Genomic DNA, 22268 nt, shown 5'->3' on the forward strand with positions numbered 1-22268 from the left:
TGCCAGTGTAGCTCTAAGCCTTAGAGGATGTAGCCCATGGGCCTGGCTGACCTGGCCTTCTCTTGGTGTCCTTGGAGAGCAGCTGCTGGTGCACCTTCCTCTGCTCCTCCTGCTCCTCAATCTTGGCCTCTTTGTGGATCTGCTCAATGGTCTTAGGGCCCTGGTCAGCTCTCCTGGACACCCAGTTGTGCTGTTGGAACGAGCAGTGTTAGACTTACGCAGGGAGTTTCCTCAGAGAGACAATCTGGTGTTTTTAATTACTGAACTGCGTACAACACAATTAGCCTACAGTCAAGGAGCCCCAATGGCACAGCAGTATTTTGTTGATGGCTATTCATGCAGAATTTTTTATTCTATGCTCATATTTAACTGATTACAGTCTGTTGTTTTCTTCCTTAGAGTGAATTACTGGTCTGCTCAGGGAGCCCGTGTGAAGAACTGACAATTAGAATGTTTTCTCCTATTTATTGTAATAATAATTTTTAAAAAAAAGAACCCTCACTGGTGGGCTGAGCTGCACAGACAGCACACAACCACAAGGCTTGAGTATGCACACATACACACTTACCAATCGGAGGTCTATCACGTCCTGCAGCATAAACCGTATCCGAGACGATGTCTTCCGCTCCTTAACAATTTTCTCCATCTGGTTGAAATACTGATCCATGCGAGGCTATGACAAGAAAGAGAGAGATGAAGGGTCATTGCAAAGTGACGTATGAATACAAATTTCTCACTATTCACTCCAGTGGACAGCCAGACACTCATGTAATTTCATTCCACTCCATTTTACAATTCAGTGTGATATAGTATTGCCTCAAAGTAAACTGAGCAGTTTGGGAGCAGGTACAACAAAAGCCTTTTTTCTTAGCCTATAAAACACAGACGACTAAATGTGATTTCCTGTCTCAGTGTTAATCATGCCAGATATACACCATTACAGTATTTGTAGATATGAGGACCATAGAGTCGTAAAACTCTGGTAGAGCCCAAAGAGGGTGTACACTGGTACGTGTGTAGGAGTCTTTCCTTTGGCCAGCAGCAGGTTAAAACAGGTCAGACAACAGCAGGCGCGAGGGAGCAGTGAGATGTCTCCTCACCCATGTCCTCCCAGGCCTCCTCATTTGACCAGCTGGAAGTCATTTAAGCTCCCTCTCCATGGCTCACCTTGGCCTTCTCAAAGTCCAGGTCCTTGCCGATTGTGGTGAGCAGCCTGCAAAGGCACTCCAGCGATTCCTCGTCATGGTTCTTCAGCAGCTTGACCACGCAGTCGTGCATGATGGCCTCTGTCAGCATCTTGAGCTTGAACAGCTCCCCGATGAACTTGATGTTCCCTATGGAGCGCCGGCGGGCCTTGTCCTTGGCCTCCTCCAGCTCTAACCGTAGTCTCTCTTGATCACTGGACTAGAAAGGAAATGGAGAGTAGATTGTCAGAACTAAGTAACTAGCAACAGCTAACAATGAGCCCCCACTAACTCTTCACAATACATCAGTCCCATACAATTCTCTGCTCTGTATTCCCCTACTACAAGGTGACAGACAGATTAGTGATCTGAGCAGTGTGTGTGTGGGGTTTAGGTACCTGTGCAGAGTCAAGTTCCTTCTGTTTCCTTTCAAACACCACATCATCCACCTTGTCCCGCTCAAACTCCTTCTGACAACGGTTGAGCAGCAGTTTGCGGAAGTTCACTGTGGTTCCGGGTTTGTCCGTCATGGGCACTTTGAGCTGGAGAATAACAGAGGTAACAAGCTATTTGGTTAGAGGTACAGAGATATAGGGGAAAGAGTAGAGTAAAGAAAAACTGAGAATTGAACGGAAGATGAGGTCTAGAAAGAGTGAAAGGGGGGCAGAAAAATATACCTTTAGGGACATTTTGCTGAATGTTTATGGTGCTTAAGGGCACCCGTGTACAGTTTATATTTTGATGTTGACTAGCAGCATTCAGAGGAACCACAGATAATCATGTCCAAACAATAGTGAGCTGAGCATAACATACCGTGGTGAGGCAGCGACACATGTTCCCGTAGGCCACAGAGAAGCCGGGCTCGTCGATGGCCTTCTCAAAGACCAGGTCGATGACGCCCTTGAGGCGCTCCTCCGTGTCGATGGTGAGGTCGGTCACCTGCTTCATCAGCTGGTTGAACATCTGAGGCGTCAGTTTGTTGAGGATACTGCGCACCTTCCGGAAGAGCTCCTGGCACGGCAACAACATCCTCATCATTTATTGATGTGAGAATTCACTCACTTCATTTGATCTTCAGTCTCTTGACAACTCCTTGGTCACAATATTTCTTTCCTGTGTGGAGTCACTGCTGAAAAAACTCAACATCTTGTGTGTTTTTGATTTCACTGTGTGGGTGTGTCTCGGTGTCAGATGAAAGGTTTGGCTCCTCCTACCTGTGTTGTAATGACCTCAGGGTCATCTGATGGCCCCGCCCTCTTCATGCCGGGTTTCCAGGCATTCTCAGCCTTCTTCAGTTGCACCTCTTCATTCGCTGACACGTTCAGGATAATCTTCCTGGGCGGGGGCCGCCGGGCACCCCCCCCCATGTTCATCATCTGCTGGAGGAGACAGAACAACATGTCACTTCTACAGCTCGCCACCAACACCAAACACATCGCCAAGACTTGTGTGCTGAAGTCTAATTCACAACTTTCCTTGAATGAGTATGACTTTGGGAAACGAGTCATCCCTAGTAAACAAACAAGATGCAAATCATTCCCCATGATTCATTTATCTCACTATGATACCAGTAATATTCTGTGAGTGTGTGTGAGTGTGAGAGCCAGAGAGAGAGCGTGAGTCCGTGAGCAAGAGAGAAGTAACAAAAAGAAGAGACATTATTTGAGAAAGAGATTGGTGTTTGTGTCGGGAGGGGTAGTAATTACGTGAGCCTGGGAGTGAGTGTGACTCACTGCAGCTCCGCCGCGTCCTCCACTCATCTGTCTGCCAAAGTCAGCAAAGGCCGGTGTGAAGTCAGGGCCTCGGGAGATCACCCTGGATTCTACCGCCCGGGTTGGCAGCTTGTTTTGGTTTATCTGCAGAGAAACACAGGGAGAGAGAGCGATGGACAGTGAGACAGCTGACCAGCAGGGGGAGCAGTGATCCTTTAACACCGTGGGCCTAGCCATATGTGGAGAGCTGTGGCCTGGTCCAGAAACAACACCCTTCTAGCCCTGATTCCCTAAGCACTGGTGGAGATCTGAAAGGACGATAGGTATAATCAATATGGTGAAAGTTTTACCAAGCCATTCAGAGGGTAAGGTAGGGGGGTACTACCATATTGCGTAGATCTATCACCTCCTTTCAGATCTACATGAAGTGCCTGAGGTATGGGCTGGAATCGGGCCTACCACTGGGGCGAAAGAGACAGGTCAGACCCAGCTCCTTTCAGGTCCATCCCACTGTTGTTCACTGAGAGGTGGTGGATTCCCAATCCTAGTCTTAGTTCGCCACTGTGTATGCTGTTTTATGTGTATCAGCTATGCATTTGATGAATTCTGTTTAACTAATTTTGTGACTGGCGCAGTGAGTGAAGTCAGAACCACATGTGGAAGGAGGACTGAAGGGAACATTGTGAGGGAAGGGGGATAACAACTCCAGCGCTCTCAGCTGTCGTTGACTTCCCTTAGTGCTCTCCTCCAGTGAACATTTTCTCAGGGAGAAAAATATGACTCCCAGGGACTGTACATCAATCGTTGCCAGTCTATTGCTCCTTTTCTGGGGCTGAATTATCAACACTGCCAAGTGTGACATAATAGCTATGTGATTTTAATCAAAACAGGATGTCTATGGGCTAGCCGCTATTGGCTCGGTCAGAGTGCAGCAGAGGGAGATGAACTTACCAGAAGCATATCATTTCATAATGAATAGCTACATTTTTTTAAAAAAATGACATTGGGCCATGTATTTACTAAAGGGATCAAATAAGGCTACTCACACTGTTTGCTCCATACATATAATCCCTTCGCTTGAGAGCTTTTTTCAAAAGCAACTTACTTTGCTAACATCTTACACTATCCATTTATAGTCCTGAATATTTATTGTGGGGTTTAGGGCTTTGCTCACAGCTAACTCATTCTGACCACTAGGTTGAAGCTCTGCTCAGCCCACTCTTCACACACCTTGTCCAGCACAACATCACTGATCTGAGGCAGCCCGTCTGGCTTCTGTGTACAGGCAGCCATGAACTGAAAGCCCAGCAGGAAGTCCCGTTTGTATTGACGCTTCCCATTAGTCTCCAGATCTGAGGAAACAACAAGAGAGAGGTGAGGAAAATAGCCCTGCTCATTTCATACTGTGCAAAGGTTGTATGGGTGTTGAAAAGTGAAAGTGAAAACTAAGCGAGAGACACTAATGAATAATAACCACCCCCTACCTTCCTGGAAGAGGTCTGGGGGTGGTCCTGTGGAGCCCTCATTGTCCCCAGGGGTGGCCCCGCTGTCACTGCTCTCAGTCTCCGAGGTGTGTCCTGCTCCGTTCCTCATGGGCTCAGCCTCCCCGTTTTCCTCAGGGGCTGGGGGCCTCTCCTCTGCCTCCAGGGCTGAGGGAGCTACTGAGGGTGGGGGAGAGGTGCTGCAGCTCCTGGTGGGTGGCAGGGCCTGGTCTCCAGCAGCCTCTTCCAAAGGCTTGAGCTCCTCCTGGGGGAGGGAGGGGAAGCAGAGGGGGTTAGATAGAGGGACAGAGCTGCCTTCAAAGAGTCGGCTGGGAACACTGATCATGATGGATAACTCCTTGCCAACGTACTCTGACGATAACACCACTTCAAGTCATTCATGTCTGTGTTCCACCGCCACACATGTGGAAACATTTTCCATTTGAACTATTCCCCATATAATCTCTCTCCCTCTCCCTTTTCTCTGTCTACTCTGTTTATGCTTCCCCCCTCCATCTCCTCCTCCTGTTCCCCCGCAGTGAGTGAATAAGAAGGGTTGTTGCTTACCTCAGTCTCCCTCTGTTGGGCATCTCCAACAGGACTCTCTTCATTTGGTTTCTTCCAGGTCTTTGGTGCATCAGGAGCAGCCTGACATCCTGCAGCGAAAACAATAGCAAAGACATTTTAAAGTCGGCTATAGGCTAACGATTTACCCAAAATTGCACCCACTAAAAATCTATGACTAGATACTTTTACTAGCGGAAAATAGTGGCCTTCTTCTCAGAATAATCACGAACTCCAGCTGTTGAGCTCAGCACTGATCCTCTTTGAAACAGATTCTATAACCGTGGACAGTCTTAGTTGTGTCCAGCAGCAACATTTAACAGTTTATATATAGTATACACGCAGGCATCCATGGGACATTCCCACGGTCATCTGTACCCATGGTTATGTACATACCTGTAGTGGGACTCTTTCTGGAGAGGGCTTGTAGCTGTGGTTCAGGCTTGTTGTCTGGTGTTATGAATGCCTCTGTCCCTGCTTTGAGAGGGACGTCTTTAGTGTCAGCGGGCTTGCTGGCCTCCGCTGTGGCCTGCACTAGTGGTGGAAGGCCAGGGGGAGGTGCTGGAAAAGCAGGCGCAGGTTTGGAGGTCAGAGTGACTGGCACTACAGTGATGGGTGCGATAGAGCCTGTGACAGCAGGGGGGATCTCTGCTCTCACCTCACTGGGCACAGCCTCACTACAGTCTTCTCTGAATGCCGGGGTTGAAGCCTGGGGCTGGGGTGGGGAGGGAGAGGGATCTTGGGGGGAGGCCTCTTGTGCCTGGGTGTCCAGCTCAGCCCCAGTGTCAGCATGGCCATTCAAAGCTTTTGGGGTTAGGGTGGGGGAAGCAGCCAGGGTGTGTGGGGCTTCTGGAAGAGGCTCCACTGTGTTTGGGGTCTGGGAATGAGTCGTGGGAGGCAGGGTCTTGGGCTCAGCTGCAGAGGGAGTGGGAGTAGCAGGCTCCACTGCAGAGGGCTGCTCAATGGGGTTGGGGCTGGCAACAGGACGAGGGGCAGGGATGGGCGCCACCATCACTGGGGCAGGAGAGGGAAGCTCTTTTTCTACAGGGGGAGATGGGGCAGTTACAGGTGCACTGGCCTCTCGCCACGCCATAGAAGGTTCTGGTTGTCCAATCCCGGGAGAGGAAGGCTTCCGGATAACCGGCTCCAATTTTGGCTTATCATATACTGGAAAAGCGAAGAGATAACACTAACATTAAACACAAAAGAGAAAATTATTTGTGCTCTCTCTTTACTGAGTCAACGTCTTGCTCAGGGCTCTGCTCTCAGAGCAGAGATGTATTGTGCCTGGAGGGTGGAGGGGTGAGGGTCAGACCTGGCCCTGGTTTGCTGTCTGCAGCCCCAGGCGTGGGCTGCTGCTGTTTGGGGGGCTCCAGGCTGTAGGCAGGGTGGGCCTGGCCTTGGCCCTGCTCCGGAGTCTGGCTGCCGCTCGGCTGCTGCTGCTGCGATTTGAGGTAGAAAATGTGAGGATAATGAGGGTGCGGCCATAAAAACTAGCAACATGGAAAGACAGCCAAATAAGCACAAACGAGCACAAAAATAGAATTAAGCGGAAACAAGGAAACCAGTGGGTATGGTTAGAAATATTGGCAACGGAAAAGACAGGGGAAGACAAGGAGAGACAGCAACCAAGGAAAGCAGGCAAAAAGGGGAAAGGAGAAGAGCCCAAGAGTAGGAGAAAATGACAGGGAAATGGAGGCACGTAAGGTAAAACAAAGCAACAAAAAGGGAGGAGTGTAATAAGGACAAAAGACAGAAAGAGAGGAAAGACACACTGTTAACGTCCAAGGAGAGGACAAGAAGGAAGTGTCACAACAAAAGACTTCCCTCCACAAAATCCAGAACAAGAACTGTCATTTAAGATGATTGCCCCTTTCTATTAGAATGCATTCAGCAATGACTCCTTTTTTAAAAATAAATAAGAACATCTTATTTCTGGATTCTTCATGGAGGGACAGAAAGCAGAAACGACATGTTCCATAAGAACATTTACTGTACCAGAAGGGAGGGAGGAGATACACTGATACATGTAGATAGGTACTAGTAGGTATAGATGTGTAAGCCATAGATCTGTGTCCAAGATCAACATGATAACCAACTATGACCAATGAAATACAGTGTGTTTAGGTCACTGTTGTAAAATAGCCATGGTTTCCTGTTACTCCAATTGAATAGCAAAGATTGTGAACCTAAGGCCAGGTAAGTGTGCTAGGTGCAGATCAGTGGGTCAGGGACAGTGTGGCTGAAGTCTATGTGGCTGGCTGTGTCTAACGCAGTATGGCAGAGGATGGATTAGACACAGACTGAGGAAAATGTTTCTGGTCTGGTGCATGGCTCTCTGTATGTTGTGGTGTCAAAGCCCTGGTGGCCTGGCCTAATTGCCCGCTCCCTCCTAACACCCAGCAGTTTGTCCTAAGCACAGGTTTTACACAGCCATGAATGAGAGGCTAATAGCTCAGCTCAGTTCAGTGGGTCAGTGGCACACCATGGCACCCTTCGTGTGTGTGTGAGTGAGTGAGTGAGAGAGCATTAAGCCTAAGAGCAGGAAGCATGAGAGTAGATGTGTACTTACCTGCGGAGGGGTGGGGGTGGAGGAGGGTCGTCCGACAGGGGGAGTTGGATTCCGGCTCCCTGTGCCCCCTGCCATGATCTCCTCTGTGATGTCCCTGCCTCCCTGATTGGGGTCACGGATACGGATCTGGGAGGACAATGACACAAAAGGAACGCCGTCTCACTAAAGCACCAGTGTCTCAGAGCAACCCTCCCCCAGCCCTTTAAAACAGTGGAGCGCATAATGTACAGGAGTACTGACTGAGTCTAAAGAAGCATTAATACATCTGTGACCAAACGTTTCAGACTTTCTTATTAATCTTGTGCAAATGGAGAGAAAAAGCTTAACACTTGACTTTTTACAATATCTCATATTTCAGTTAAGGCATTTAAAAGGGTTTCTGAAAAGATAATGTATTTTCATGTGGGTCTTCAAACTGAACAGCAAAATATAACCCCCCCGACTCCGGATTGAAGCCATTTTTAAAGTCATCACCCTTCCGTCCTTGACTTTTCCAAAATAAGTATACTTAACACACGTATGTTGTTAGAATTTCGATATCACAAACATAATTTGTGTATTAAGCAGCTTTATGAAGCCATTTTCCCCCTCATTCATTGCCAGTCAGCCTGTGCAGCTGATGGCACATCAAACTACAGTTAACTGCCAAAATAAAGAAAACACCAACAAAAGTGTCTTAAGAGCCACCAGAACAGCTTCAATGCACCGTGGCATAGATTCTACAAGTGTCGGGAACTCTATTGGAGGGATGCAACACCATTCTTGCGCGAGAAATTTGATCATTTGGTGTTTTGTTGAAAGTGGTGGAAAACGCAGTCCCAGCCGCTGCTCCAGAATCTCCCATAAGTGTTCAATTCTCCAACTGTCACATGCAGGTAAGACGTTTTGATTTATATCAAATGTGCAACCCAAGCAGGGATGGTATTAGACGGGTGATGAGCTGTGCCTGGTTTTCTCCAGACATAGAGCTTAGTATTCTCATCAGACCACCGAATGTTTTGCCACTCTTGTCATAAAACCCAGATTGGTGAAGTGCTGTAGAGACTGTTGTCCTTCTGGCAGGTTCCTTCATCTCAGCCAATGAACTCTATAGTTCTGTCAGAGTGGTCATTGGGTTCTTGGTCACCTCCCTGATCAAGGTCCTTCTTGTCAGGTTGCTCAGATTGGTCGGACGGCCAGCTCTCGAATATGGGTAGTTATATTTTTTTGTTAATTTCCCAATGATTGAGACCACTGTGCTCTTGGAAACTTTCAACACTCTCAAAATTGTTTAACACCCGTCCCAAGATATGCCTCATGTCAATTCTCTCTCCCAAATCTACGAACAGATCCTTGGACTTCATGGTATAGTTTCGGCTCTGATGCACTGTCAACTGTGGCACCTTATATAGACAGGTGGGTCCAGCTTTCTGGTGTTAAATAGCTAGATTAAGGCCTGGCATACATTAAGGCTAGGGCTCCCGAGTGGCACAGCAGTCGAAGGCACTGCAACTTAGTGCTAAAGACGTCACTACAGTCCCTGGTTCGAATCCAGGCTGAATCACATCCGGCCGTGATTGGGAGTCCCATGGGGAGGCGCACAATTGGCCCAGCGTCGTCCGGGTTTGGCCGTGGTAGGCCCTCACTGTAAATAAGAATTTGTTCTTAATTGACTTGCCTAGTTAAATAAAACAATTCAAACAAACCCTGCTTCTACACAGAAAAACTCTACTGGCAACCTAGATCTAAATTAAACCATGTCATCCCTCATATACCTTCTCTGTAAAATAAATATTCGGTTTCAAAATGCAAGTTATGGATGGCTCATGGATCCAGACACGTCTCTTCATCAGGGATCATTTCTCATATCCTCTCACAGTATGCATGTGGAAACAGAAGATCTGGTGCCTAACTGAGCACAGATGGCCTACGCTAGTGTGTATCCGTATGTGTAATGCTTACATACATAGGGAGTGTGTGATGTCTGTGTTGAGATGGCAGCTTGCTGAGATACTCACTGGTTTCTTCTCACGCTTGGCTGGTGGAGGTTGCTGCGGTGTAGGCACTATGATGGGGGGTGAGGGGGGGTACACCTGCTGTCCTGGATAGAATTGAGGTCCGGGAGCTGAGTCAGGAAGGAGGAAGAAAAGCTGAGTATAGTGTGTGTCACTCTCTGTGTGTGTAGCTGAGGAACAAACTGAGTTGATGGGGTCTGTACAAGAAGATAATTGCAATAGAAAGGACAGATGTGTGCTTTGTAGAAGGAGACAGCTGTTTTAAATCAGACTGGTGAGGTTTGAAGTGGTGTGTGTGTGTGCTTGGCGGAGACTCACCATACTGAGCAGGGTACTCCCCCGGCCCAGGGCCAGGATAGAAGGTGCCAGACCCCGGCGGCTGCACTGAAAACGGCTGGGGCGGCCCCACATAGGGCGTACTGTGGCGATACTGTAGAGGGAGAAATGGAGGGCATAGAAGAAAGGGTTAAAAGCTGCATGGGGGAAGTGGTAGAGGAATGCCTGCTGGAGAGCAGCAGCAGCCTGGTCAGTCAGTCCCACCTGTGGGATGTAGTACTGGGCAGCCTGTGGGGAGGGGAAGGGCATGGGGGCCATCATCATCATGGTGGGCTGGTTGGGGGGGTATACCGCCGCTGTGGGGTTCTGAGAGCCGGGCCGCAGAGATGAAGTGTTGGTGGGGATGGTTGGCCGCGCTGTCTGCATCTGAGCCCTCTGGAAAAACTGAGAGGCGAGAGACACACACAGAGAGACCGATATATTACATGTGAGAGAACTTAGTCCCAGAGAAGCAAGAGAGGATCCACAACTTTCCCAACAGCAGTCTAATCTCTTCATGCGTGTCCTGTGCAGTCTCATTTCAGCTTTGTGGACGCAGGAGCTCAGAGATATGAAGCCAAGGAGACCTCAGAGACAGAGAGCATTATCTCGGAGGACCAGGTGGATGGCACTTCCACTCCATTGCGCTCAAACAGCACATATTTCCCAAGCAGCATAAACAAACCCACAGGACACGGGCCTGCAGGGTGAGTCCTGACTCCTCCAGCTGGGTTCCCTCTGCCCTCATCAGAGAGAGATCAAGGTTGTGAAAGGTCTCAGAACACAGCGGTCTACCAGCAGCCTCCGCCACCCAACCTGCTGTGCTGTTACAACAGGGCTTAGAGAGCACGGTTCCATGCTGCCAGAGTCAACCACCAACCAGCGCACAGCAACACCCTGTACCTACCACACATGCTGTTACACGCCACACACGCTGACTTTATATGCAACCACATTAGTTTACAATGCAGTGTCCACAACTTTCAAATTTGTAAAGTGCTCATGTTTATGCTATATAGTAGCGGTTCCCAAACTATGGGTCACTAGTAATTGTGTCTCCCTCTGCCATATGGACGCAATGCATCATATACAGAAAGCAACTGGCAGCAAAAAATATCCCCAAAGACATACTGCAGCAACTCTGATTGTAAAATACATCAAAACACATCGACTGCGTGCAAGCCTGTTCGCAAACTGTGTGGAGATATGGGATCAGAGCATGACAATTTGCCATTTCACACCCGTTATCAACGGGGAGAATATTGGAAAGATTTTTCTAAATGAGAAACGAACTGGATGTAAAAAAAAAAAGATTTAAAAAAAGACTTTCTTTGTGATTAAAAGAAAATGGTGTCTCCTTGCCGATGTAACAGACATAGGCTATTTTGAAAACTGAATGCAAGCATGCAGGGGAAATACAAAAACGTGCCACAGATGTGCATTCAGAGGAAATATTTCTTATACATAAGCGAAACCATGCCCCCTTTCCTTGGCTGTGGAAGTTTCTAACAGACAACAGTAGAAGTGAGTGTCCCACAGGAGTTGACTGCTCACCTCCAACGCTTTCAAGAGCACTTTGGGACCTACTTCCCGGACTTGGACATGACGTTTGACTGGGTGTAAAATCCGTTTGACTGTGATCCTGGCTCAGTTGGCATGCCAGCAAGTGAAATCACAGCTGATTGAGCGGTCATGTGACTGAATGCTGCAGACAACGCATTCACAGGTCATTACGGAGGAGTTTTGGTTCCTGACTCAAAGGGAATACCTTGCCATTTCCCCCTGAGCATTAAAACTCATGGTACCCATCGCCAGCTCATATCTGTGTGAAGCTGGATTCTGTGATCTCGTCTGAATTAAAATCAAATATTGATCCAGGACAGGAGATATGAGGTGCGTACTGTCGACCACGTACCCTGACTTTGAGAAGCTCCGACGTGACATGCATCAAGCACACCCATCTCATTAGTGGTGGTGAAATAAGAGAATCAGAAATGATGTCAGACTGATTTGCAATTGACTGCCATAGCCAACCCCCCCCCCCAAACAGCCATTGTTAATTTCAACAACAAAACATTTACATGGTTGGGGTCATGAGAATTTTCAAATTGGATCATGGGCCAAAAAGTTTGGGAACTCTTGCTACATAACTGGGGCCACAATGTATTATAGGGCTGTTCTGTGTTGTTCTGTTAAATGAGGTGAGGTTTTATTTACAATGTGGAAACAGAGCTCTTCTTCATGCGTCATAAAACACAGAATCATAAAAAATGTTCTCATGACTGCAGAAGTTATGATTGCAGGAAACTAAATATCACAATCAATGGGGTGCTCAGTGCTGCCAAGCTTTTTCTGGGGAGCTCATAAAATGTTATGCAGCAATCAATGTACTCCAAGCCAGATGAAAGACTCCACACAACAGCTGTGGCCTACATCCTAATGACTAGAGCTCAAGGTTACCACAAGCAGTTGACTCGGGTTCAATAATTCTTCAGCGATCAGATACCTTGAAGTATACACAATCTTTATTTAAAATGCGGTTCATTTCATAAAAATGAAAAACACTTTTGGAAAGAACAAGTTAACAATTCTAATATTCTGCATGCTGTTCATCCAAACTAAGCAAACATGGGAGATTAAGAATGGTGAAGAAGAATGAAGGGAAATGATTGAATGATTACAAAAAGACGTAGGTTAAAAAGAGAAAATTAGTGAGTGTGGTGTTCAGGCAGTATTATATTGTTATGTTGGAGGGATAGAGGGGTTTTCTACTGAGCATACTTTAGTTAAGATGATGGCCACTGGAGGGCTCTGGGGTTAGAGGTTAAAAGGTAAGGGGTTAGGACCGGTAGGTAGGGGTGTTCCTCATGCCATGCATCTGCAGAGAGTTCTGACAAGAGTCATTATTACCTGGATGGGCCTGAATCCTCCCTTGAGTATTGAAGCAGGAAAGAGAGAAAAGCCAAATGGGAGACTGCACTGATGAGTGTGGAGCCCAACACGAACACAGTGAGCGGGCAATCATTCACAACACACTCGGGTTGGGCGATATTTGGGGAGACCTCTCCTACAATATGCTACTCCAAATATCGCGATATTCGATATAGTTTTGCGCAGTTAATGACTAGATAATTCTAGACTATGCAATTGTTGTGCTTATTTAGATATTATAGTCGCAGTGTAATTAAATAACATTATTATGGTGAAACTTCATTTTCAACTGCTCCGTTTTGATTTGTAAAGTTCACATAGAGTATTGTCTTGCACCTCACGACATATCGTCTTGCACATCACAATATCGTCAATATCACGATATTCGATTTATATATTGGCCCAACCCTTCAACACACACACATACACGAGTGTATATATCATAAGGCTTTCCGCCTGTCACAATATTGTGCAGCCTGTGGGCCCTTTTGCAGGTTGAGCTGTTCTCAGTCCCAGCGTGGAGCCGGCTGTATTCCCACAGAGGTGACTTAGCAACACAGACAGAGTGTGGAGGGCTGTGAGCCTGCGCCACCCTCTGGAGGGAGTTATGTGACATCACAGAGCTCTGTCTATCTAGCTGCTACCATTCACCAAGGACTAAACTCAGCCAGGCTCACTGGTGGTGTCATCACAGTGGTATTCCCAACACCTCGGGGTACAGACAGAGGGCGGGAGTCTGAGTCAGTCCTGATTGGAACGCTCTTCTCTTCCCTTTCACTTTGCTTTGCTCTGGCAACATGCACGGTAGAATAACTAAGACTTGCTCCACTTTGGCAGTCAGACATGAGCTTGTTGTTAGTATCAGGGAACACCAACAATGCTAGCTCTGCTCATTTCAAACAGAGTATAACGTTATGGAATCAACTGCTTAAGTTAAATCTTAACTCAAAATGTTAATATGATGCTTATATCTGGCTGACATTTGAACTCTTACTGGAAACCTGCTGCTCACAGGTTTCTGCTGCTGCTCAACTGCTCACAGTAAACACGCTCAAAAACAAAAAACTAATTATTTTTGATGTCTACACTGGACGTATAGGCTACAACTAACATTGTCAATTCAAAAAACAACTGTATCCTTTGTCTGACCTCTTGGTTTGCAGCCCTAAACAGTGAAAGACTGAAGTTGCTTTCGCAATGAGAAATCAAGATAACACGGAGAGGTCGGCTGACGTCAGCAGGCTGAATAAAGAGAGGTTTTCGGCAGATGAATGAATTTCCAGATCACTATGTTGCGCTCATTGTGCGGGGGCGATTGCAACTTATGTCAGAGGCGAGGCTCATTTTCTCTGGATGTATAATAGCCCTTTTGTTCTGCTTCATCTGCTTTCCAACTCCACTTCCGTGGCGGCACAAGAGAGGCCAGCACTAGGACAGAGCAGAGCCCGTATGTGACAGTGCATGGTACTGTGCACTCTGTGCCAGTAAACAGTTCAGATTCTGACACACTGAGCCTGACTGACCTAGGAGGCTGCCTATTAATAGTCTGTCAAAATGGTCAACACAGAATCATCCAGAAGGATGTTAGACAACAAGTTATGGATGGGGTGGGGTGGGGGGTGCCTGTCTGCCTGTGTGACCCAGTGTCTTCAAAGGGCATCTGATTCTCATTACGACAGAGTAATAAACAATTTCATCAGGGAGGCGCTGGGGGATTCTCGTCTCTGTGCCCAGGCTCATCTCAGCAGTCACATAGTTATGTTCAATCACACACAATCAAAAACACAAACAATTCAAACAAAACAACATGCAATCATATTTATACAAAACAATTATTCATCAGATAATCTAAAACACAAATTGACTCGGAATAACCCTTTCAAAAATGAGAAGCATCGAGAACATTGTGTATGCCAATGTCCGATAAACATCTGAGCAACAGGGCATTAGATGTTCCTAAAATGTTGGAGCAGTGCCATCAGCACCACACTTGTTTACACCAAGTCTGACCAACAGTTTGACAAGCAAGTCCACAACAATGCAACATGAGAAGAGAGTCATCACTATAGTATGGTAAACATCTAGCATCGTTGTCTGACTGGCAGTCAGGCAACTGTCATCTTAGATATGCCTTTAACGACTATGTGGAAAATATCTCAGACAATGGCTGTTGACAAACAAATCAGACTGTTGTGTGCCTGGGTGGAAAGCAGGCAGAAGGGGAGACATTCTCATTAACTTAGGGGACACATTTCTGTATAAACGGGGCCAATTTCCACTGAGAGCAGAAGCTCTTTGCCGACCAATAACAGTGGTGTGATGATGTGCACAAAGCAGCTCTAGCTGAGGGAGCAGAAGGGAGAGGACAGAGGAAATGGGGTTTAATACCTGATGGTGGGTTGGTCGAGGGCCCGTCGCAAACTGATTGGGTAGAGAGTGTGAGGTCCGGCAGAAAGAGATAGGGTAGCGATGTCAAAGCAGAGAGAGGAAGAGAGTGATAGAGAGAGAGAGAGATACAGAGAGACAAGATGAGCAATGAGGGGCACACTGAGGCATGGTTATACAAAACCACAGAGAGTGCAGTGGAGCTGCCACGTTGTCATGTTTACTGCCATTAGAGGAGATGATGCAGACCTGGTGGTTCCATATGACAGGGGGGCTGGGGCTGGGGCTGGGCATGGATGACTACATTGAAAGTGCAGATAGAACAGTAAAGTACTTTAAGTATATCATCTTGAAGTCATGGGCATACTGAATCCACACATTATGAATGGGTGACATTTTAACATTAGGTAACACACAATTATCACACTTAACTTGAACGGCTATCTACAACTTTTAGATAACTCAAAGACTGGAAAGCATCGCATACGTCCAAGTGTGTACAGGACTGCCTGGCAGACACATCAGGGCTAATCATTACTGAACAATCACTACCTCCGATGACATTGTACCCCTCTAGGCCAATCAAAATGTCTGGATTTCCAAAAGCACAGCAGTCATAATACATACGCATGACACAGAGAAAGCGGGCACTTACCGGGCGACTCTGTGGCTGTGCATTCATTTGCTGGGTCTGAGGAGAATACACTAGAGGTGTGGAGCCAGCATTCTGTCCAGTGGTGTATGGAGACTGTCATAGGGGGAGGGACAGCGGCGTGAACGTAGGAGAGAGAGGGATGTATGAAGGACAGAGAGAAAGGGGGGATAAACAGAAATGGTGGTTAAGAACAAGTTGAGGAGAGATTTTATGAATTACAGCAGTTTGAACATCTTACCTGGGTCAAAATCATTTAGACAAACCAAACTGTTGCTCTCCTCACCAATTAAGAATAATGGACAGCGTGTGTGTTAGCATGGTAATCTAGTGTAGTAGTTTAGTGAAACATTGTCTTACGTCATATAGATTGGTGCAGAAGGTCATTGGGCTATATGATGACTTGCAAACACATGGGATAGATTTTTAAAATTATTTTGTCTACAATACGCAGTCATAACATTAAAAAATGTTACCAAGGTGACATTGTCTACTGAACCTCCATCCTCAGAGTCAAAAATCAGTCAAAAAATCTGCAGCTCATTTGTATGTTTTCATCACGAGCAAGTCTTAACTACCTAATTATATATCTAGCTAATAAGTATTGTGGTTGTAGAATCAGTATTATAAATTGCTTGCTAGCTAAGCTAGTTTGCCTGCTAGCTAAGGCAGTGAGTCTCATCATTCCATATAAAACGAAAGCGATGTTAACCCAACGCCAGTATACACACTCAATGCTTAATAAATACTCCCTCAAGGTAGCTAGCTAGTGTAGTACAATTATATCTAATAGCACAATGAATATGTTTTCATGATAAGACAGTGTTTGGCCGTGTTTAGTTAACCGAGTTCTGTAGCAGCTGACTACTCTAGTTGCGACGTTATCGCGTTGGCCAAATGTTACAAAGTACAGAGTCAAAAGTGCCAGTCTATCAGAGTCAAATACATACTTCGGTGCAGTACAACTTCAGCAGCAAGCTGGTAAACTAGCTACAGTAATGGCCATTCCAACTAGCACTAGCTAGCTGCTAACAAGTTTGCTCCGCTGATCGACTATAGCTCAGCGTTCAACTGCTCTCAAAGCGCATCACTAAGCTAAGAACCCTGGGACAAATACACCTCCCTCTGCAACTGGATCCTGGACACATCTACCAGGCTGATCCACAACACAGGGGGGCCTCAGGGGCCACCTCCTGAACTCCTGTTCACCCATGACTCTATGGCCAAGCAAGACTCCAACACCATCATTAAGTTTGCCGACTACACAACGGTGAAAGGCCTGATCACCAACAACGACGACGAGACAGCCTATAGGGAGGAGGTCAGAGAGCTGGCAGTGTGGTGCCAGGACAACAACCTCTCCCTCAACATGATCAAGACAAAGGAGATGGTCGTGGACTACAGGAAAAGGAGGGCAAGAGCACGCCTTCATTCTCATCGACGGGGCTGTAGTGGAGCAGGTCGAGAGCTTCAAGTTCCTTGGTGTCCACAACACCAACAAACTATCATGGTCCAAACACACCAACACAGTCATGAAGAGGGCACAACAAAGCCTATTCCCCCCCCAGAGAGCCAAGTCTAGGTCCAAAAGGCTCCTTAACAGCTTAACAGACTATTTGCATTGACCCCCCGCTCCTCCCTTTAAATTTATTTGTATTTTTTAAATGCTGTTGCTACTCGCTGTTTATCATCTATGCAGTCACTTTCCCCCTAAATTACCTCGACTAACCTGTACCCCCGCACATTGACTCAGAACTGGTACCCCCTTTAAATATAGCCTCGTTACTGTTATTTTACTGTGCTACTTCTTTCCCCTTTATTTATAAAATATAATTTTTCTTAACTGCATTATGGGTTAAGGGCTTGTAGGTAAGCATCTCATGCTATGGTCTACACATGTTGTATTCGGCGCATGTGAGAAATAAAAATGTCATGAATATTTATGAGTCTCGACATAATCCGTTGGGTGATTGGGTGAGCCTTCTTGAGTGTGTGTGACGTCACACAGATGCTTTACAAAGAGCCGTGGTGTGGCTATATAGCTGGGATAATTCAAGTTGTGCCACCGGCTGCAGACACTATTAATAGGCCAGAAAGAGCAGCTGAACACAGTGGGATATGGGAACCCTTTCATCACACACACACTTTATGCAAAGGCTGACTCATTCTGGAATCGACAATAAGTGTTTTTGTTTGTTTGTGTGTGCGTGCGTGCACTTCAAGGCAGTAGGAGAAACTAGCAAATCCCAGGAGCAGCAATGTAATTGACTTGCTGTACCAGTGACTAATACATTAACCCTTTAGCAGGCTCTTATGGAGAGCAGAGAGAACACGCCGCAGCAGTTTAGAAGTTGCTGATGTCCTGTGGAACTCTATCATTAAACTCTATCATTAAAACAAATGTCCTTCTCTTGGACTATTTATTGACAGGCAGCACACAGGACATACAGAAATACAAAAACACTATTTGACCAATCAACAGGCCATTGTGCATTTAATTAATTAAGAAATGAATGCAAACAAAGCATGCAGCAACAGGCATTTTGATAAAGATGTTACAGAAAACACGGAGGAGAAAGAATGAGAGATAGAGAGCGAGAGACAAAAATAAAAACAGACAGACAGACCAAAAGGTCATACGCAGAGAGGATGGCGGCAGAGACTCACCCCTCCGCCTGCCTCCCAGCCCTTAGGGTAGCGATATGGGGAAGCTGTGGGTACTGATACCTGAGAGAGCGCCGGTGAGTGGGCATGCCCTGGCGGTGTGCCCGCCAAGTTAGGGTGTCCCTTTGTGATGTCATGAGCCGTGTAGGGAGGACCAGGGTGCCTCGGTACCTACAGCACACAAAGAGAAAAAGATAGAGGACATCAGATAATTACAACATGAAAAGACAGAGGCAGTCGGGTACAGTGCATTCAGAAACTATTCAGACCCCTCAACTTTTTCCACATTGTTACGTTAGAGCCTTCTTCTGAAATTGATAAAAATACTTTTTTCCTCAATCTACACACAATACCCCATAATGACAAAGCAAAAACAGGTCTAGAGATTTTTGCAAATTTATGAAACAAAATAATTTAAATATAATATTTACAAAAGTATTCAGACCCTTTACTCAGTGCTTTGCTGAAGCACCTTTGGCAGCCTTGAGTCTTCTTGGGTATGACGTTACAAGCTCGACACACCTGTATTTGGGGAGTTTCTCCCATTCTTCTCTGCAGATCCTCTCAAGCTCTGTCAGGTTGGATGGGGAGGGGCACTGGACAACTATTTTCAGGTATCTCCAGAGATGTTCGATCGGGTTCAAGTCCGGGCTCCGGCTGGGCCACTCAAGGACATTCAGAGACCTGTCCCGAAGCCACTCCTGCGTTGTCTTGGCTGTGTGCTTAGGGTTGTCCTCCTTTTGGAAGGTGAACCTTCGCCCCAGTCTGCAGGCCCGAGCGCTCTGGAGCAGGTTCTTTAAGGATCTCTGTACTTTGCTCTGTTAATCTTTCCCTCGATCATGACTAGTCTCCCAGTCCCTGCCGCTGTAAAACATCCCCACACCATGATGATGCCACCCGCATGCTTCACCGTAGGGATGGTGCCAGGTTTCCTCCAGACGTGACGCTTGGCATTCAGGCCAAAGAGTTCAATCTTGGTTTCATCAGACCAGAGAATCTGGTTTCTCAAGGTCTGAGAGGCTTTTGGCAAACTCCAAGCGGGCTGTCATGTGCCTTTTACTGAGTGGCGTCCATCAGGCCACTCCACCATAAAGGCCTGATTGGTGGAGTGCTGCAGAGATGCTTGTCCTTCTGGAAGGTTCTCTCATCTCCACAGAGGAACTCTGGAGCTCTGTCAGAGTGACCATCAGGTTCTTGGTCACCTCCCCGACCAAGGCCCTTCTCCCCAGATTGCTTTGGTAGACGGCCAGCTCTAGGAAGAGTCTTGGTGGTTCCACATTTTCTTCCATCTAAGAATGATGAGGCCACTGTGTTCTTGGGGATCTTCAATGCTGCAGACATTTTTTGGCAACCATCCCCAGATCTGTGCCAAAAACACAAACCTGTCTCGGAGCTCTACGGACAATTCCTTCAACCTCATGGCTTGGTTTTGCTCTGACATGCGCTGTCAAATGTGGGATCTTATATGGACAGGTGTGTGCCTTTCCAAATAATGTCCAATCAATTGAATTTACCACAGGTGGACTCCAAACAAGTTGTAGAAACATCTTAAGGATGATGAATGGAAACAAGATACACCTGATCTCAATTTCAAGTCTCATAGCAAATGGTCTAAATACTTATGTAAATAAGGTGTGTGTTCTTTATTTTTAATAAATGTGAAACATTTTCTAAAAACCCGTTTTCGCTTTGTCATGGGGTATTGTGTGTAGATTGATAAGGGAAAAAAATATTTAATCAATTTTACAATAAGGCTGAAATGTAACAAATTGTGGGAAAACTCAAGGCGTCTGAATACTTTCCGAACGCGCTGTATATGCTTGTGCGTGTTTTGAGTTATATTATATCCTGTATTTGTTAGTGTGCTGAAGCTGTAACATTTTGGCAAAGAATTGCCAAGAGAATGTACACATTAGGGTTGCAAAAGGAGGGAATGTAACTCGGAACTTGAGAAATTTACCAGTAATCTACTATAATTGTGGAAACAACCAAAGACTAAATTCACATGTTGGAGAGATAAAATAATAAAATATGAAGTTTTGAAAATGAAATATAAAATGACAATATCTGTAAAACCTTTAGGGAATAACGTTGATGTTATATGAGGGTATCAGCCTGGAATATAATTTATTCTTGTGCATTTTTCTCTTGCAAGACTTACAAAAACAAACAACATGCAGCAATTTCAAAGATTTTACTGAGTTACAGTTCATATAAGGAAACCAGCCAATGGAAATAAATTCATCAGGCCGAATCTATGGATTTCAATTTCAGTCAATTTCTAATGTGACCACCATTCATGCAGCACGACATCTCTGTCACGTTGAGTTGATCAGGCTGTTGATTGTGGCCTGTGGAATGTGGTCCCACGCCTCTTCAATGGCTGTTTGAACTGGAACGCACTGTCATACACGTCGATTCAGAGCATCCCAAACATGGTCAACATGTCTGATGAGTATGCAGGCCATGGAAGAACTGGGACATTTTCAGCTTCCAGGAATAGTGTACAGATCCTTGCGACATGGGGCCATGCATTATCATGCTGAAACATATGACGGCGGCGGATGAACGGTACGACAAAGGGCCTCAGGCTCTCACCACGGTATCTCTGTGCATTCAAATTGCCATCGATAAAATGCAACTGTGTTCGTTGTCCGTAGCTTTTGCCTGTCCATACCATAACCCCAATGTAGCCTGTTTTTTTGTCCCCACTACTTGATTTGTCATTTTTGCAGATTAATAACCTCTTAAATCGACCCTCTACTTTTTCGAACATTCTGTTAAAAATCGCGCAACATTTTGGCATCCTGCTACTCATGCCAGGAATATAGTATATGCATATGATTAGTATGTGTGGATAGAAAACACTCACGTTTCTAAAACTGGTTAAATCACGGCTGTGACTATAACAGAGCGTCTGTTTCATCGAAAAGCGCAGGAAAATCTGATCACTGAAAATGGAAAAAAATATCCATGCGCCACTTCAACCCATTGTTAAAGGTGAACCGTATTAAATGAGGCCGAGGTTGCAGTACCTACAGCTTCCACAGGATGTCTAGAGTCTTCTCATTTGCTTCGGATTTGATTCTTGGTAGAACCGACCCAAGGGAACTGATTCCCTCCGACCTCCAACTGGATGTTTTGGTTGAGTTTTTTCCGGACATTTTTCCAGACGACCAGCTATCGAATTTACATCGCCTCCTGATGAATTTTATCGCTTATTAACGTGTACTAATACCTAAAGTTGCATTACAAAAGTATTTCGAAGTGTTTTGTGAAAGTTTATCGTCGACTTTTTTACTTTTAAAAAATGACGTTACGTTACGCTATTTTTTTCCGTTTATCACACAGTCTTCATAGATCGATATCTAGGCTATATATGGACCGATTTAATCGAAAAAAAGACCCAATATTGATTATGGGACATCAAGGAGTGCCAACAAAGAAGATGGTCAAAGGTAATGAATGTTTTATATTTTATTGTGCGGTTTGTGTAGCGCCGACTATGCTAATTATTTTGTTTACATCCCCTGCGGGTCTTTTGGGGTGTTACATGCTATCAGATAATAGCCTCTCATGCTTTCGCCGAAAAGCATTTTAAAAATCTGACTTGTTGCCTGGATTCACAACGAGTGTAGCTTTAATTCAATACCCTGCATGTGTATTTTAATGAACGTTTGCGTTTTAACTAATACTATTAGCGTTTAGCGTAGCGCATTTGCATTTCCAGAGCTCTAGATGGGACGTCTGCGTCTCAAGTAGGAGCAAGAGTAAGTGTTAACTAGTATTGTAACAATATTTCTTGTTTACAAAT

The 22268-nt window shown here is 45.8% G+C and overlaps 1 protein-coding gene across 15 annotated transcripts in view; it reads right to left on the reverse strand.

The window, feature by feature from the left end:
* The window catches only part of LOC112254470 (eukaryotic translation initiation factor 4 gamma 3), a 78580-nt gene that overhangs the window by 6581 nt on the left and 49731 nt on the right, over window positions 1-22268 (reverse strand). For 2 of the 15 annotated variants that reach the window (XM_024427109.2, XM_024427103.2), the window contains exons 3-23: window positions 18458-18625; window positions 15794-15886; window positions 15388-15438; window positions 15142-15174; window positions 12733-12753; window positions 10048-10227; window positions 9826-9937; window positions 9511-9617; window positions 7514-7648; window positions 6257-6434; window positions 5338-6108; window positions 4945-5033; window positions 4381-4642; window positions 4127-4248; window positions 2891-3040; window positions 2399-2563; window positions 1998-2195; window positions 1583-1726; window positions 1168-1404; window positions 569-673; window positions 52-190 (exon numbers count right to left, since the gene is read on the reverse strand). In XM_024427109.2, coding sequence (XP_024282877.1) covers window positions 52-190; window positions 569-673; window positions 1168-1404; window positions 1583-1726; window positions 1998-2195; window positions 2399-2563; window positions 2891-3040; window positions 4127-4248; window positions 4381-4642; window positions 4945-5033; window positions 5338-6108; window positions 6257-6434; window positions 7514-7648; window positions 9511-9617; window positions 9826-9937; window positions 10048-10227; window positions 12733-12753; window positions 15142-15174; window positions 15388-15438; window positions 15794-15886; window positions 18458-18625 — 3460 coding nt within the window. Of the gene's footprint in view, window positions 1-51; window positions 191-568; window positions 674-1167; window positions 1405-1582; window positions 1727-1997; window positions 2196-2398; window positions 2564-2890; window positions 3041-4126; window positions 4249-4380; window positions 4643-4944; window positions 5034-5337; window positions 6109-6256; window positions 6435-7513; window positions 7649-8957; window positions 9061-9510; window positions 9618-9825; window positions 9938-10047; window positions 10228-12732; window positions 12754-15141; window positions 15175-15387; window positions 15439-15793; window positions 15887-18457; window positions 18626-22268 lie in introns of those variants that run through there. The other 13 variants (XM_024427114.2, XM_042324386.1, XM_024427106.2 and 10 more) reach the window with 13 other exon arrangements.

Source organism: Oncorhynchus tshawytscha, linkage group LG07 (assembly GCF_018296145.1).
Source record: "Oncorhynchus tshawytscha isolate Ot180627B linkage group LG07, Otsh_v2.0, whole genome shotgun sequence".
Classification (NCBI taxonomy): domain Eukaryota; kingdom Metazoa; phylum Chordata; class Actinopteri; order Salmoniformes; family Salmonidae; genus Oncorhynchus; species Oncorhynchus tshawytscha.